At 46.7% G+C, this 18,071-nt stretch overlaps 1 protein-coding gene and 1 pseudogene across 3 annotated transcripts; both read right to left on the bottom strand.

Moving 5' to 3' along the window:
- Nucleotides 1-1,064: 1,064 nt before the first annotated feature.
- On the bottom strand, nt 1,065-13,148 carry FBXO40 (F-box protein 40). 3 transcript variants are annotated; one of them, XM_053370341.1, is made up of 4 exons: nt 12,261-13,148; nt 7,072-7,101; nt 3,822-5,714; nt 1,065-1,764 (listed from the first exon to the last, which is right to left on the bottom strand). In XM_053370341.1, exons 2-4 carry the CDS (start codon nt 7,072-7,074, stop codon nt 1,543-1,545), a joined length of 2,118 nt encoding a protein of 705 aa, XP_053226316.1. In that variant the 5' UTR covers nt 7,075-7,101; nt 12,261-13,148; the 3' UTR covers nt 1,065-1,542. The 3 variants fall into 3 exon arrangements, with proteins under 3 accessions (XP_053226316.1, XP_053226313.1, XP_053226317.1); XM_053370338.1 differs by having other exon boundaries at nt 12,306-13,147; XM_053370342.1 differs by lacking the exon at nt 7,072-7,101 and having other exon boundaries at nt 12,306-13,148.
- Nucleotides 13,149-14,961: 1,813 nt separating this feature from the next.
- On the bottom strand, nt 14,962-16,890 carry LOC128405312 (negative elongation factor B-like; annotated as a pseudogene).
- Between the last annotated feature and the right edge of the window lie 1,181 nt (nt 16,891-18,071).

The raw sequence follows: 18,071 nt of genomic DNA, 5'->3' as shown, positions 1-18,071 counted from the left end.
GGAAATTACGGGCGTGATGGTGTGGCTCAACAGTGCCACCTGCTGGTCAGTTTCTTGCTTTTAAAAAAATGAAATCAAGTTGCACGCCTTGCGCCACTAGAAATTGCTTAGGAGGCCGGATACAGCCTCTGGGTCAGCCGCCCCTGATTTATGGAATCCATTTCAGTTATCGTGGCCTGAGAATGTGGTTAAACCACTTGCAGGGAGTGTGCAAAACACATACTCCTTTGACCCTTGCCCATCGTGGCTGGGAAAAATTAACATGGACTACTTGTTTGACTCAGAATTGCTAAGTCTGAATGTCATGTCTCTGAAGGTGAAGGACTGGTTTCTTTTTTCAGGATGCAACTCCATTCCCAGGCTGTGCTGAGCTCAGCGGGTGCCGAAATGCCCCCTGCCACACTGGTACAGTGGTACCTCGGGTTAAGTACTTAATTCGTTCCGGAGGTCCATACTTAACCTGAAACTGTTCTTAACCTGAAGCACCACTTTAGCTCATGGGGCCTCCTGCTGCTGCTGCTGCTGCGCCGTCGGAGCACGATTTCTGTTCTCATCCTGAAGCAAAGTTCTTAACCTGAAGCACTATTTCTAGGTTAGCGGAGTCTGTAACCTGAAGCGTATGTAACCCGAGGTACCACTGTACTAAGGTGGCACCTTCCATGTTGCCTAGGACCAGGAAGAAGAAAATCAGGTTGCTTAGCTGTAGCTGCAGCTGTTCACCTGGTCTTCTGTACCATCATGGGCAACCCACTTTCCTTCCCCACTGCCGGTCTCTTCCATGCCGCTCTTGCTCTGACCATTCCTTATGTACCCTGCTGTGGTGAACCTTTAAGGAACTAATTTGAACACAGATTTTGAGGGCTCCTGCCAAAAATCTTTTCAGATTCTAAACTTTGTAAGGGAACAGAACCCATAAATGTGACTGAAGAAATGACAACGTGAAAACCTTAAATAAACTTTTCATTTTACTTACTCTTTGTTTTTAATTCAAGGTTCCATTCCCAATACGTTTTGAACCAAAGGATAGCAGGACTTTTCTTCCTTCACGCCACCTTGAAAGGCAGTGCAACAGATATGTATAGATATTATTCATCACTGTTCTTCATGCTGCTGGTCACAGTCCTTAAGACTTTGGGTGCAATTCTATTTTTCATTAATTCATTAAAACATTTTTAAGACATCTTTCAAGGCATTTGCCCTTGTAAGGGAGCATTCAAAACCATTAGGTTAAAATCCACCTTCTACCCTTTAAAACAAGCAGTAAGATTTCAGCAAGACACAACAATGAATAAAAAGCTGGTTGAAACGAAAATATCTTGAGTTCTTTTAAAAATCACCACTCTGTTGAAGTCAGGAGTAAAGTTCCCATTTATTTGAAAGATTCTGGATTGCACCCTCTGTTTCATTCTATCCTGAAAGCATACAGCTAAGTTTATTTTTCCCCAGTTGACATACTAATAAAGAATATGAAATCCATTTCAGAGAGAACAGCTAAAGTTCTGATACAGTTGTTCCAGATCCAAAAGAATCTTTCTCTCAAAATCAATTCGGTCTTCTCTGAAGTTTCTTTAGGCTGTGTTTGACTGTGGAGACCAAAGTGTCTTGCTTCTGTTCTTCAGGTGAAAACAGTCTAGGCAGCAAAACCGGATCCTCCTTGCTCTCCACCTCATAAAAAGGACAGGTCTTTAAATGTGCAGCCATTGAAGGGATGTCACTGAATTGCCAGCTATTCACTGTGGAGAACAGGCTGCTAAATTTCCAGATCTATCAAGAGGCATAAACAAGGAATTTAGGCATTGAAAAATCAGTCTTGCAATTCTGCAAGACCTTGCAAACAACTCATCCCATTACAAGAAGTTATAGTAAAGGTAAAGGGTCCCCTGACCATTAGGTCCAGTCGTGGACGACTCTGGGGTTGCAGCGCTCATCTTGCTTTACTGGCCGAGAGAGCCGGCCAGGAGGACTAAGCCGCTTCTGGCGAACCAGAGCAACGCATGGAAACGCCGTTTACCTTCCTGCCGGAGTGGTACCTATTTATCTGCTTGCACTTTGGCGTGCTTTCGAACAGTTAGGTTGGCAGGAGCAGGGACCGAGCAACAGGAGCTCACCCCATCGAGGGGATTCGAACTGCCGGCTTTCTGATCGGCAAGTCCTAGGCTCTGTGGTTTAACCTACAGCACCACCCTTACAAGAAGCTAGGTGCTTGCATAAGAGGGCATCCAGATTTTGCCCAAATGTTTCAGGCTTGTAGCCCATCATTGAACCTACTGGTAGAACTCCAGACCTCTGGACCAGTCAGTCCACCACTTGCCCACGCACTCGCTGCCACACCTGCCCACAAGTGCACCACTGGGATGTTCCACCCCTTCCGCCCTGTTCCTGCTGCCACCTCTTCCTCCTTGCTCCCCCCTGTTTAAAACGAACAGGCACTCCTGTTTAAAACTGCTGCTCTGCTCCATCTCTTCCACTTGGCCTGGAAAGAGAGGAGGGGGTGAAGCAAGGCAGTGTGGCAGAAATGGTAAAGAGGCAGCAAAAGTGCTGTTCATGGCCTAGCAGCGTGTACTCCATGTGCACCTAGCAGCTTTTAGCATTTTGAGTCAAGGGCACAGGGGTCCCCAAGATCCTGTGGGTCTGGCTTGTTAGACCTGTGCGCCCCCTCTTCTCTCCAGCCCCTTTTGTCCCCCAAGCACTTTGCTATAAATATCTATCTAATGCAGTCAAAGGGGAGAGGAGGAGCGAAAATTAATTGGATTCTCCTTGTTAAGATATGGATCCTAACAAACATTTTCAAACTTTCGGCATGGAGTATTATCCTTTAGGAATGAACGTGCATTAACAATTTATTCAATTTATGTAGAATAAATTATTTGGTCTATTTAATTTATTAACATTCCTAACCTATTAGCAACTGGTCTTTTTCACTTACCTTTGGATATCAATACAGTGGTACTTCGGGTTAAGCACTTAATTCGTTCCAGAGGTCCGTTCTTAACCTGAAACTGTTCTTAACCTGAAGCACCACTTTAGCTAATGGGGCCTCCTGCTGCTGCTGCGCCTCCAGAGCACGATTTTTGTTCTCATTCTGAAGCAAAGTTCTTAACCCGAGGTACTATTTCTGGGTTAGCGGAGTCTGTAACCTGAAGCGTCTGTAACCTGAGTTACCACTGTATAGGCCTATATATATTGGATATAGGTATGGGTATAGCTATAGGCCTAGATATAGTTTGCAGAGTCCCTGTTAAATTGACACCTTCATTTAAAACTCAAACTCATACTGTATTTATCATCCCACTTTGATTAAGGGTACAATTCTCCCTGCTGTCTGTGTGTGGGAAGGGGAGAGAGAGTCAGAAGCAACAGAAATCAGAGGTTCTGTTAGACCATACTATTTCCACTGCAGTGCTGGAACAATATTCTTGGCAGACTCCTACTTCGAATCAAGGCTTAGTTTTCTTGGAGAACTAAGTACATGCTTGCTTTCCATATTCAGGGAACATTCTGATATAAAGCTAACTCTTAATCTCAGAATCATGGGTTTGAGCCCCATGTTGGGCAGGGGGTTGGACCAGATGACCTTTGTGGTCCCTACAATTCTGTGATTCTGTGAAGGTTTAAAGTCTAAAACATCAGGACAGACCCTGATATCTTGCAACCCTTGCTTGTGGCAGTGCTTTAGCCAGTGTAAACAAAGCCTAACTAAAAATTGCTAAAATGTTTTTTATAGTGGTAGAAACCCGTGATGCTCACAGCCCCAAATCCAGAGACCAATGTAAATGTTTGGATGATGCCACCATACCCTCCCAAATGCCCCCATCACTTGCCTTTTTGCGGACTCTCCAAGAAGTGCCCCCGTGAGAATATCTCTTCTTTTCCCACGACAGAAGGACCATTCCTCTCTCATGCAGCAGAGTAGCACAGATGTCCCTCATCTGCACCGACACCTGAGCCAACTGAGACAAGCTGTAGCTATCCAGAAACTCAGCAATGTACTTCAGGATCTCCAGGGGAAGGCTGCTCAGAACATCCATTTCTTTCCCCCTGCGATTTCTGCTCAAGTTAAATTTCTTTGCTTCCGAGAGCACGGGGTCAACCTCTGGCTTAAGGGCAAATGTCTTGAGGTGCTGGCTGTAGATGACACTTGAGCTTTGCCCAGCGGGGCGCCAGGGATATTGAACAAAAGTGCAGCCCAGGTAGGCGAGTGGGCAACGGCGCTGGAACCATCCATTCAAGCAGGACTGGATGTCAGCGTGAACGTTCTTGAAATGCGAAGGAAACTCGTCTCTCCTGAAAACGTGGCTGCAGGAGAATGTGAAAGCAGAGTTGCTTTTGTTGTGCCTTTGGGTTACACTCTCGCTGCTGAGCTGCATGTGGAGACTGGGTGGGTCTTCGGCATCTAGTGTGTCTGCTAGGACGGCCGTGGAAGCGAAAGGCTCCGTAGCAAAGTTGTACGTTTGCGTCCCAAAATCTATGAAGAGAGCATCGATGCTCTTTGATTCAGAGATTTCGTGCCCTTTCAGTTCCTTCTCCAAGGCACACAGCAGTGTAGTTTTGATTGCATCGGATTTAGGAAGAGCCTCCAGGCTTACTCCTAACTCTGAAGTATCCACAGATACGCTCTTCGTGGGCTTCCTGTGCGCCACGACGTCCCCAAGGCGAGCTCTTTTGCCACAATAGCTGACTGGCACTCTGAAGGTGGTTACAGTCTTCACTTCCTGAACCTCCAGGTTTCCATATACAAAGTCTTTCTCCCTGGGAGTGCAAGCAGCCATCTGACCAAAATGAATTAGCATCCTTCCATGGTGCACCAGGTACATATTATAATCCCCTATAGGAACCTCTTTTTTTAACCTCTCCAAAACGCCATCTTGCCAAGGAGCCAAACCTGTCTTTTCAGCTGCTAAATTCACTTCAGGAGGGGCTTGGTTTTTCCCACTGTCTCCCACACTGCTACCTTCTTCCGGCGGCTTTCCTTTCTCATTGCCACTAGAAGTTGGTCCTGTTTTCAGGGGCTTACTGTCCGTTCCACTTTCCTTGTTTTCGGCCAGTTGGCCTGTTACTGTGCACGCTTTGAATTCTTTACTGAAGATGTTTTCCCAGGTTTTGTAACCAACTAAATCGACCCCTTCTTTGTCCTTTGCAAGGTTCTCACGCTCTTCCTGGCTGAGCCCGGCTGCCTCAGCCAGAGTTGCTTCGGACCGACCAGCTCCTTCTCCTAGGTAGGACTCAGCACCATCCGTTCCTTCGTCATCTGTGGGACAGGCCTCCGTGCATTCTGGGAAAAACTCAGCCATTCTGAGTGTCTTAAAAAGAGCTTTCTGATCTCTCAAGGCGAGGGCCGCATCTAAGCAGGCCTCACCGGGCTCCTCTTTCATAATGTTCTGGTGCAGAACGGTCTCAGAATCCACGTTTGGCCAACGATTCCAATCCATCGAACAGGAGACGATACTGGCGGGGCAGACTCTGAGGTGTTTGGCCACTTTGAAGCGGGCCATGGTGAAAGGGCAGCCATAAACAGAGTTGAGGCACGAGACTTGCTCTAGCGGACACAGGAGTTGGTGCTCGTCCTCTTTACACATATGGAAAGCAGCGCCGCAGTGAGACCGGCAGCTGATCACCACACAAGAGACTGTGGGCTCGACTGGCGCTTGGCAGTGCCGGTTGAAACACTTCTCACAGTGCTTGTGGAGTCCAGAGGAAGCTCGGTGCTTCCTGCCCTGCGGACACGAGAGGAGACAAAAAGAGAAGAGAAAGAGAAGTAGCTCACCAAGGGATGCGGGTGGCGCTGTGGGTTAAACCACAGAGCCTAGGACTTGCCAATCAGAAGGTTGGCGGTTCGAATCCCCGTTGTTCGGTCCCTGCTCCTGCCAACCTAGCAGTTCGAAAGTACGTCAAAGTGCAAGTAGATAAATAGGTACCACTCCAGCAGGAAGGTAAACGGCATTTCTGTGCGCTGCTCTGGTTCACCAGAAGTGGCTTAGTCCTGCTGGCCACATGACCTGGAAACTGTATGCCAGCTCCCTTGGCCAATAAAGCGAGATGAGCAACCCCAGAGTCGGTCACGACTGGACCTAATGGTCAGGGGTCCCTTTACCTTTACCTTTAGGCAACCTAGTCCTAATATATTGAAGCTTTAAAAGAAGAAGAAGAAGAAGAAGAAGAAGGAGGAGGAGGAGGAGGAGGAGGAGGAGGAGCAGCTCACCAAAGCATTGACAAAACCTGGGACATGGTCCATGTTTGTGGCTTAAAGAACTCTGCATTTATTATTACGGTCGTACCTTGGTTCTCGAACGGAATCTGTTCCAGAAGTCTGCTCAACTTCCAAAAATGTTCGAAAACCAAGGCGTGGCTTCTGATTGGCTGCAGGAAGCTTCGGCAGCCAATCGGAAGCTGCAGAAGCCGCGTCGGACAGTCAGGTCCCAAAGAACATTCGCAAACTGGAACACTCACTTCCGAGTTTGCGGCATTCAGGAGCCAAAACCTTTGAGAACTCAGCTGTTCGAAAACCAAGGTACGACTGTATTATTATTAAGATTTATATACCACCCTTCATCAAAAGATCTCAGGGAGGTCCACATAAAAAGACAAATAGTTAAAACTAAAATAGAATCACAGTGCCTGCTGTGGTTGCAGAGACCGGTAACCTGTAATTGCTGCCTCCTGTGTTGTTTCTACTGCGTCAGGAGCAGCGGGGTGACCTCTCTGGGGTGCAGATTGGGCAGTGTGGCTGGAGGTCCTGGGCTACCCTGACAACAAGACCAGCTTCTAAACCACATCAGCAAGCAATACATTTGGTACCAGCTTGGCTGAAGGGTTTGCTGGAAGGCGGCATACAAGACACCATCCAACTGTCTTAGGTGCTTCACTCTGGATTTGCGTAGGGTTCACTTCTTAGCCTTTTCTTCTCCCAAAAATGGACTACAGCAACCAAGGAGGAAGGTGTCTCTTGGGCAATAAAACCAAACGTTAGCACCCTTGGCTTAGAACAATTAATGGTGTGCTGTAAGAATGGAATTGAACTAGAGAGACCAGTTCATTGAATGCATAGCACGACAAAACAATCTTTTCTCTTACCATAGCTGCAGTTGGCTGCCTTTGGTATCCCTGCAAGAAAAACGAAAAGGCTTCACAAAAGTATCAAATAGTTGTGATCTAAGTACTGTACAGCCTTGCAGTTCAACCATTCCATTCCAAAGCAGAATACGGAACCTATATGGTGTAGGCAAGCCCCATCATTGGGGGAAATGTCGTCACTCCAGTGTAATTCATTGTAGATGCAGATGCCCTTTTCATTACACAACTGCAAATGACCGACCCAAACTGTCGCAGGTTGCTTGTTCTCCTGTATCGTTTTGTCAAATGGTCTGGAGGACATTTATCGCATGTCAGGTTTTTGACTACAACTCCCATCATCCCTAGCTAACAGGACCAGTAGTTAGGCATGATGGGAATTGTAGTCCAAAACAGCTGGAGGGCCAAGTTTGGCCATCACAGACTAAGGGCTTGTGCACCGTTGTTCAGGATTCTCCTCCCTCCTGCGTTTGGTGAGTGGGGACCATGTTGCAACAGTTTATTTCCTTTAATAAAGATCAGGCTTACTAGCCGCTTTGCTTTCAATATACTCTGGTTGGCCTCTGCTTTCTCTCCAACTGATAGAGATCTCCTGAGGGACTCTTTACGGGCTCTAGATACCTCCTATAGGAATTTTTCTTATAACAATATGCACCATTACTTCAGTGCCACTGGTCATCAACAACCCAGAAAGTAACAAGTGTGAAGAAAATTGCTCAATATTCCATTGTACATGCTGAGATTTCTCGCAACCTCTCTGCTAGCATCTGTTACTTGTAAACTACAGTGATGGAAAAGATGTACCACTGAGTTGATCTCAGCTGACAGTTCTTCAGCATTGTACAGCTATTGTTCAGGAGGCAAGATCTTCCTTCTGCAGAACTTTTAGTGCAAATCTGCAGCAACAGCCTTCCCGGTGTACAACAGCAAAAGCATTTGTCTGTTTGTCTGTCACAGCCCGACTTCTGTTGCTCTGATTCTTGGGAGTATTTTGGATGCACATAATCTCTAAAAATAGCTGCAGCCATGACTTGCAGAATGTCGGCGCAGTTACATAGCACAAAAACTATGCATGTATCAGGAGCACTTGAACATTACAAGGGTTGGAGCAAAAGACATATAACCCAAATAAGGAGCAAACATTGCGCAGTCTGAGTGCCCTACATGGGGCAATCCATCATTCAACGGAAGGACCATTTTTAAAGTTCTTTAGCATGACTGAAACAAGCCAGTTTCTTAGGGGGCAGGTGATGGAGATGGAAAGGAAATGCAAGAGGCCTGCTAGGGCTCATGCTAACCTATGGTTTAGCCAGGGCTTCTTCCAGCCAGAATGCACCACAATGGCATCTTGGCACTTCTCAGGTGGGCCCTGGAGGTGTGGGGAGAGACTTGACCGGCCTCAGCAAAAGCCCCGCTTGCACCTCCATCGCACAAGAAGACCCTCCGCAGAACCTGAAGGGACATCCTCCACGGGGTCTGGAAAAGGTCTCCTCGTGAGCAGGCGGTGCAGCCAGGCTTTGCTGAGGCTCTTCAGCCTCCTGGCTAACAGCCAACACACAGGAAAGCTGAGCCTCAACTGAGCAAGTCCCCACGCCATTAAGCTGCTCAGCTGAGGGGCAGAAGGAAGTTTTTAATATGTAACGCTGTATTGTTTTTAACACTTGATTGGGAGCCGCCAGAGTGGCTGGGGAAACTCACCCAGATGGGCGGGGTATAAATAATAAATTTATTATTATTATTATTATTATTATTATTATTATTATTATTATTATATAAAGAGATCCGGGGTAGTTCTTCTGAGCAAAGTGCATTCAAGCACCTTTTTTCTGGGGTGTTATAAGAATTTTAAGGTCTCAAATATAGAATTAATATTCATAAATGCACACATATCTAAATATATGAACCATGTGTCTGAAATACCAGGGGAGAGCAATCCTGAAGCTATTCTGACTCTCCCAAAGACCTCAGATATTCCTCTGCAATAAGAGAGGCAAATGGGGAAAGCCTCCCCATGGACTTTTTGCTTGCAAATCCTGTCCTAAGGGTGTATTTGTGTGTGAATAGGGTGGACCATGGGGTCACGAAGAGTTGGACACGACTAAACAGCAACAACAACAGGGTGAGTTCCTGGACTCAGGAACTGAAGTATTAACAATCACAAAAGAATGGCCAGACTGCCCAGGTAATGCAATCAGTGACCATTATCAGGTATCCTGGCAAGCAGGATTTCTGCTGTAGACTGCCTCCTTCTGTGATGTATGTATGATGTTTCGGGGGGTGGTCTTGGGCTACAGGGTGGGCAATTTCAAAAGTCTATATAAGGGCTTGCGCACCATTGTTCAGGGTTTCTCCTCCCTCCTGTGTGGGGTGAGTGGGGACCCTGTTGCAACAGTTCCTTGCTAGCCACTTTGCTTCTCGATATTCTCTGGTTGGCCTCTGTTTTCTCCTACCGATAGAGAACCCACTTAAGGACTCTATATGGGCTCTGGAATACCCCATAAGGGAAAGGGAGCATTTTTTCTCATAACAGGGGGGGAAGCACTGGGTTTAGCTCACTAGTTCCCTAATTTAGTGGGCCACCATCTCCTTGGTTCTGTAATCTCATCCCCAGTGAACTCCACCCTATAAAAAGCATTATTCAGAAAAGTGGTTAGTGCAACCCATTAAGGAAGATAATAACACAAGAGAATTCAAAAGAGTAACAATTAATTGCCACATTTATTCAAAATCCAACTAAAACTATTTAGTTTAATTAATTCAGCGAAACTAGTGGATTTGATCCATTGTCGTACCAGCTCTTCAAAGTCTGATCATTGTTTACACTTCCAGTGCCTCCCTGCCACCCCCTAGGTAATCCTAACGCTCCCAGGGGGCAGTACCCCCCCCCCACACACACACCTGGAAGCCACTGGTTGAGATTCACATTGGAACCAGCAGGTAAATTGGAAGTTCAGGAATTATCAGCCCCAAAAGACTTTACACCATTGACCATGGTGTCCTTTCATAATGACTTGGAGGCAGTGTAGTACAGTAGTTCCACTCTTACTTGCAGGGTTGTCCCCAGGAAAGAGAATGAGGAGGAGGAGGTTGCTTGGCCCTGAAGCTTTTGAGCTGTGGGGGTCTTGCAAGAGTCCCTCCTGTCTTGCTGGGAAACCCAGCCAGATGGGCGGGGTACAAATAAATTATTATTATTATTATTATTATTATTATTATTATTATTATTACTACTATGTCATTCAACATCTATGTGAGTGTGATGGGAGCTGTTGTCCAGGAATTTGGACCATAATCCATCAGTATGCTGAAGACACATCGCTCTGTCTCTTCATACCATCTGAATCAGGAGAGACTGTGAAGATGTTAGACCAGTGTCTGGAAGAAGGAAAAGGCTGACTGGGGGCTTATACTGTTAGTGGGTGTCTGGAAAATGGCTGTACGACCTGTACATTTCCCCTGAAAGAGCAGGTTTGTCATCTGGGAGTATTCAAAATCTTGAATACTCGCTTGGCCTCTAGGTCCTTCCTACGGTGGCCTCCTGCTTAGACTACTGCAAAGTTGGGGCTGCCCTTGAAGATGACCCAGAGGTTACAAGCTTATGCAGAATGTGGCTGTTAAGTTGGTAGGTGGGGCAGCCTAAATGGATTGGGACCCAGATACCCAAAGCAGCAGTTCCCCCCATATCAACTATCTCGAGCACCACTGTTGTGTCTGGAAGCTGCCTGGTTAGCGTTGATCTGTGACAGGGCCTTCTTGGTGGTGGGTCCCTGTTTGTGAAACCAGATCCCTGATAAGGTGCGCCCAACTCCTACATTATCGACTTTTAAGAGAAATTTCAAAACATTCCTGTTTACACAGGCGTCTGATGGTTGATAGATACAGTGAAATTAATACAGTACTTATGAGGGTATGAGTCTGCTTTTAGATGTTCTAATTAGTTTTTTTAATGTGTTAAATCTGTTGTTGTTTTTTAATTGTACTGTTTTAACATTTTGACATTTGCTGCCCTGGGCTGCTCTGGGAGGGAGGGCAGGGCGCCACAACACAACTAATCACCCTTGGCTGGAAGGCGGACCCTTCCTGCTCATTTCAGCAGAGCACAGCAGAATAGTATTGATTACTCTGAGATGTGTTCAAAGCCATCACAGAAAAAAAGTCACTGCTGTGGACAATTTATATTGATTATTGGTGTCTTGTTGTGTTTAATGAGCTATTGTAAACTGCCCTGGACATTTTTTAAGTGAAGGGAAGCATAAAAGCTTTCAATGTAGTTTCCTACTCTGAGAGTTAGCTATAGACAAACTATAGATAAATAGATCCTTGAAGAAAATAAGAGGTTACAAGAATCTTGGCTATTCTGGGGGGAAAGGGCTTGAGAGCCACTGGTTTGGGGAGCATCAATTACTTTTTATAAGGGTTTTCATGTCAAAACCACGTGGCAGTTGTTTGCAATATTAGTGATAATACTGTCAGCTCTGTGCTATCGTTTGTTCTTCCATCTTCTAAATTCTTTTTTTTAAAACATCTCAAAGCTCTTCCCCTGCCTCACAGAACCTGCTGAAAATTCCTGATTAGAGCCACTCTCATGATTAGATGGCTATAAACCTCAGCTAATTCTGCTCTGAAGTTTCAGATCTGCCCCGCTGTAACTGATTTCAGAGACCAGTCCTCTCAAAAGGGACACATGCTTGTTTTTTGGAACTGACCTTGGTCACGAATTTAGGATATTAATAGCCGAGCTCTTTAGTGCTAGCTTTCTGAAACTACTCTGTAACCTAGAAGCCCGTCCCCCAGTCCTAGATGCGCATGAAAGCAACCTGTGGTTATTTAAGTAGAAAGGAAAATGAACTCTGCACCTGCTCAGAGCCTCCTCCTTCTTTACTAGTTCATATTTTGCAAGGATAAGCTCTGGCATTGAAGGTGGCAGCCTCCGGTTAATTCCATTTTCTTTCGGAATGCAAAGAAGCAATAAAGACTAAAGCTGCCATCCTGCACACAGGCTGTGCAAACATGGGGAAACTGGAGCTCACGGAGCTCAGCACCTCTCTAGCATTCCCAGTTTAACAGAATGTCAAGATGAGAGTCTAACATTTATCAGTACTTTAAACACTTTGCATAACTGGCTGCGACACACTCCCCCCCGCCCTTATTATACACGTTAATGTTTTTCATTGGCATGATAATATAGCATTCACCTTTCAGCTTTGATTCCAAAACAGGTTTTCGTTTTAAAGCCTTACCCTCAGCACGCAGTCTCTTTTTTTCCTGTACCCCAAATAAATGGTCTCTTGGGTTTTTCAGGCTGAGTTGAAATGAGGTGGAGCAGAGATGGGTGGGAGCAGCAGAACGAAGGAGGAGGAAATCTGAGGAGGCAGGGGAGGTAAAAAAAACCCTGAAATGCACACAAGTGGCCTCAGTTGTTAAAAATAAAACTGGTGCACTCGGCAGCATGGTTCAATTTACAGAATGTTGCCCTTCCACAATATTTATTTTAACTGTCATCGATGCTGCGCTGTTTAACAGAGCTTGAGCAGAACAGCTGATTCACATCTCAGTACAATAACATCCTCTGCATGGCATATGCTTTGCAATGAAGTCTTCTTTCTTACTGAGGAAATCAGTTTTACATCCCTTCAGCATCTTCCTCCTCATGCTGCCTATATGAAATAGGTAAAGGTAAAGGGGACCCCTGACCATTAGGTCCAGTCGTGACCGACTCTGGGGTTGCGGCGCTCATCTTGCTTTATTGGCCGAGGGAGCTGGCGTACAGCTTCTGGGTCATGTGGCCAGCAGGACTAAGCCACTTCTGGCGAACCAGAGCAGCGCACGGAAACGCCGTTTACCTTCCTGGCAGAGTGGTACCTACTTATCTACTTGCACTTTGATGCACTTTCAAACTGCTAGGTTGGCAGGAGCAGGGACCGAGCAACGGGAGCTCACCCCGTCGCGGGGATTCGAACCGCCGACCTTCTGATCGGCAAGCCCTAGGCTCTGTGGTTTAACCCACAGTGCCACCCGCGTCCCGCCTATATGAAATACTCTGACTTTATTTATCCCCCCCCTTTTGCATTAAAGCTAATGAGTATCTCTTTATCCGATGCGGGATATTAGTTTTCTGCACTGAAAATGTAAAAATACTGATGACTTCCACAATCTCTGCAACGTTAAAAGGCAACTTGTGTGGTTAGCAGCAAAGAGTGGCACAATTAAGATAAACCTTCAGTCATAGCCTGACAATGAACTGCAACTTCTTTCTCCATGTCTTTGACATGCCCATAGTTTGCTATGGGATCCAAAATGGGAAACGCTAACCAGAATTCAGAATTATGGTGGGAGGATGTTTCCGAGTCTAGTTTGGAGTAAAAGTAATTTGCCGACTGAAGGGTCATGGTGGCGAATTATAATTAGCACTGAACAAGTATTATAGGGGACAGGATGTATTATTCTGTAATGTTGTTTTGTCTTGTTGCCACCTTGAAGACTTTCAGCTGATATGTGTGTTACTAATAATGTAATTAGTTAATTAGAGTTGTCTGAATTAAGCCATGTGAGCAATACACTCATGGCAAAACATTATCAGCCTCCATTTATGTAGCATAAAGATTTTAATGTGCTTCCGTGAGCAGGAAGAAGATCCAGGGCCACAGCACTTGCCCACCTGCCCACCTTGTTTGACCACAAGCGGTTCCTCGTGTGCTTCCTGCAGCCACTTGCTAGCACATTTGCAAAGCTAAGCAGGGGCTGGCATAGTCTCACATTGGATGGGGGACGATGTGTTGAGATTCCTGCATTGCGGGGAGTTAAAAACATTAAAAACTTCCCTGAACAGGGCTGCCTTAAGATGTCTTCTGAATGTCAGGTAGTTGTTTATCGCTTTGACATCTGATGGGAGGGCGTTCCACAGGGCAGGCGCCACTACCGAGAAGGCCCTCTGCCCAGTTTCCTGTAACTTGGCTTCTCGCAATGAGGGAACCGCCAGAAGGCCCTCGACGCTGGACCTCAGTGTCCGGGCTGAACAATGGAGGTGGCGACGCTCCTTCAGGTATACTGGACCGAGGCCATTTAGAGCTTTAAAGGTCAGCACATGAAATTAGAAACTCATGCAAAGAAAAATTATTGCAAAAACCTTTGGGGCTTGCAAATTCTTAAAGAACCAGGAACTTTTTCATCAAAGGAAGAATTTAAAAACAAACAGAACGGCAATTCTGAGTAAATTTTCCATGGATCTCTTCTAACTCTAACATTCTACGATTATATGAACCCAACCCTTTGAGAAGTAAAAAGAATAAACTAAAAAAAATGAAAGTACATTGTACATGGTACAACATGCAAATTATGTGTGGAATTTAGTTATTTTGTTAATGGTGTTGTTGTTCTTGTTGTTTTGACAGCCTTTGAAACATTATTTCAGTGTCCTCTCTAAAAAAGCCAAGCTTCACAAATAATTCATTCTCATTAAATTACTAGGCTTCTCTATATGCGAACATCTAAAATAACACTTAGGGGTTTGTTTGTTTGTTTGTTTGTTTGTTTGTTTGTTTGTTTTAAAAAACGTACATATATGGTCAGTTTCCTCTCCCCCATAAAACCAAATTCATTATTATTATTATTACTATTATTATATTTTTATTTATTTATATCCCCACTTTTTCCCTGACAGGGACTAAAGGCAGTTTTCTTATTTTAATAAGAACAGCTCTATCAAATTTGCCCCAGAAAACCACTCTTGAGGGCAGAGCTGTCTTGTAGGTCAACAGGCCAGATGAGATGAGGCAACCCAAGTCCGAAAGACAGGCAAAAGATTATGACTGGTTTGTATCAGGAAGACGTGGGTCTGATCTCTGCTGTGAGATCAACACCAGGAACTTTGTTCCATAGGCTCAGGGGGAGCACAGCCTAGAGTGAGGTCGGTGGGAGCACTGCTGGCCGGGGCAAGTCCACAGTGGATGCGTCGGCTGCGCCCTGGACAGGGCTGGGCTTGCAGAGTGCTAGTTTTTTGCTGAGCTGGTTGTAAAACTCCTTCAAGGCTTCTCCGCTGTGCTTGAGAGGCTCCAGTGACTTCAGCAGGGACTCCAACTTGGCAGGTGTCACCTTTTGGTGGAGGTGAAGCAGGAGCCTCAGCATGTGTCTATGTACCGCATTTTTCACTCTATAGGACACACCGGACCATAGGACGCACCCAACCATAGCAGGGGGAGAACAGGAAAAAAAACATTCTCCCCCTCTCTGCTCAGTGCCCCTTCAGCAAAGCAGCAGGAGAAACGGTGCCCTTTCCATTTCTCCTCCCGCTTGGCTGAAGGGGCGCTGCGCAGAGAGGGAAAACTGTGTAGCGCCTCTCCAGCGAAGTGAAGCCTGGAAAGAAAGAGGGATCGGTGCGCACCAACACCTCTCGCTCTCCTGGCTTCAGCGAAAGCAACGCGAAGCCTCTGGAGCGTGGAGGGAGCGCTCCCTCTGCGCTTCGGAGGCTTTGCGTTGCTATCGCTGAAGCCAAGGAGCCTGCATTCGCCCCATAGGACGCACACACATTTCCCCTTCATTTTTGGAGGGGGAAAAGTGCGTCCTATAGAGCGAAAAATACGGTACATTCTCCTTCCTCCAGCAGGTGGTGAGGAAGACGTCATCAAAAAGGCTAGTGCAGAACTCCTCATGAGTGAATTCATCGCTGAGGAGAGTGAGGTTGCAGGTGAGCAGGTGCAGGGAGATGTCACTGAAGGCCAGATCCCTGAATGTCTCCCTAAGGGTGGGGAGCAGCCAGAGAAGGGCCTTCTTGTTCCTCTGCTTGGTGATGTGAAGCATGTAGTAGAGCCCAACCTGGCAGGCGATCCAGTGCTCTTGCAGAAATTTGGGAAATATATCTGGGATTGTGGTGGGGTAATAATAATAATAATAACAACAATAATAATAATTTATTATTTATACCCCACCCATCTGGCTGGGCTTCCCCAGCCACTCTGGGCGGCTTCCAAAAGAATATTAAAATACTATAATACATCAAACATTAAAAGCTTCCCGAAACAGGGCTGCCTTCAGATGTCTTCTAAAAGTCTGGTAGTTGTTGTTCTCTTTGACATATGGTGGGAGGGCGTTCCACAGGGCGGGTGCCACCACCGAGAAGGCCCTCTGCCTGGTTCCCTGTAACTTGGCTTCTTGCAGCGAGGGAACCATCAGAAGGCCCTCGGTGCTGGACCCCAGTGTCCGGGCTGAACGATGGGGGTGGAGACGCTCCTTCAGGTATACTGGACCGAGGCCGTTTTGGGAGTAGGGCTGAAGAAGTTGTGCAGGACAGAGATGTAGTCGCTAAACAAGGCATTCTCCTTCTCCAGGATTTCCCGCTTCAGCAGAGGGGACACCTTGTCACCAAACAGGGCCTGGTCATCCCGCCAAATCTGACGCTTCACCTCCAGGGCACACGCTTTGTACAGGTCCTTGTCAGTCATCACCAACTTCAGCTTCTGGCCCCTTGGGCAAGTGTCGCATGACACGCATCACCACAGGTTGGACGGATGGCACCTTGACCAAGGGAAAGCTCTTCTACAGGAGGTCTTCCAGCTGCTTGGACCTTTCTTCAGCCTTTCCTTCAGAGGCAACAGCCGAGACCCTCTCCAGCAGTTTCTCCCTCAGCTTGTCCAACACAGACTGGTGGAACTCGAGCCTGAGGGTGCCTTGGGGGTCCAGGAACGGCAAGGCGGACTGAAGAGGGGGCAGGAGGATGCCATTTTCGGTCTGGAACTGCTTGATGGCCTTGAGGGGCTCCACGCAGCTGCTCAGCGTCTCCTTCAGGTCTTCCCTGTTTGCCACTCCGGGCTCCTGCAGCCTGGAGAACATGGCGCAGCGAGATTAGACTGCTTTGTTAATCATATAATACGACTTTGGCTGGAATTGTGATGTTCAGCTTATTTTGTTCCCAGCGTTCCATAGACCAACTGTTTTACTGACAATTTGTTAATTGTTTTGTATGATTTAGGCTGTTTTGGTGATTCTCTGCTTAAATTACGCTGCGACTCCTTTAATTTAAGAGTCCTCTTAAATTTTACCTTTAAATGGCGCTTTGTGGGTTGCATGTATTGTCCCAAGGTCAAATAGTCTACGTCAGCCTCACGTAATACTGTAAAAATTAAACGTATTATCTAGTGAATGGCAGAAATATAGTATAGCATTGTTTATTCTTCCAAACCTCACTGGTGCCTGTTTTTAAGCAGCGCATTTAAGAGAGCAGATAAAGTACTGTATGTTTGTTGAAACTGCTAGTTTTAACTCCCTAAATGAGGAAGAAAAAAACCATAGCAAAAGTTTAAGAAACAGACCCAAAATGAGAACGCTTTTCAATCTCCAATCAGCCTGCCCCATATGTGAACTCCTCTTAAATTAAGATTCCTCTTACATTTAAATTAATTTAAGACCTTTCTCTTAAATTTAATTTAAGACTCCTCTTAAATTACTCCTCTTAAATTAATTTAAGACTCCTCTTAAATGACGCTGCGGCTCCTTTATGGCTCGCAAGCCGCTTCGACATCCATTTGAATGGAAATTCAACCAGTCAAATTCCCTTTCTGCGAGGAGCAGCCGCCGCCTCCACATCCCTAGAGCGCCACTTCCGGGTCTCCGAGGCCATAGAGCTAGAACCGAGCGAGTCTATGGGCCGAAGGAGGAGAGCGGCGTCGGCGGAAGAGCGCGCCGGAAGAGGCGGGGCGGAGACTCCGGCGCCGGAAGCTGCGCCAAAGGGCGCGCTGGGCGCGTGCGCAGGGTCGGCCTTTCGCAGCCGGCTTCGCGGCGCAGAGGAGGGAGAGGCGCCGGCGCGCGCGCGCCTCGGGCCCAGCCAGCAGCAGCAGCAGCAGCAGCGGGACGACGCGGGGCCGCCGGGCCGCCCACTGGCAGGTACCCGGGAGGGGCCGGCGGAGACCCACGGCAGGGCCCCGGGGGGGGGGCGGCGTGTATAGGGATATGAGGGCCTTTTCTGAGGGGGGGCGCCATTCTGATGGGTCGTCAACCCCCAGGGTCCTCCTCTG

This window comes from Podarcis raffonei, chromosome 17, assembly GCF_027172205.1.
Source record: "Podarcis raffonei isolate rPodRaf1 chromosome 17, rPodRaf1.pri, whole genome shotgun sequence".
Taxonomy (NCBI): Eukaryota; Metazoa; Chordata; class Lepidosauria; order Squamata; family Lacertidae; genus Podarcis; species Podarcis raffonei.
The sequence above is the reverse complement of the archived record's forward strand: the minus strand, read 5'-3'. Positions and strand labels throughout refer to the sequence as shown.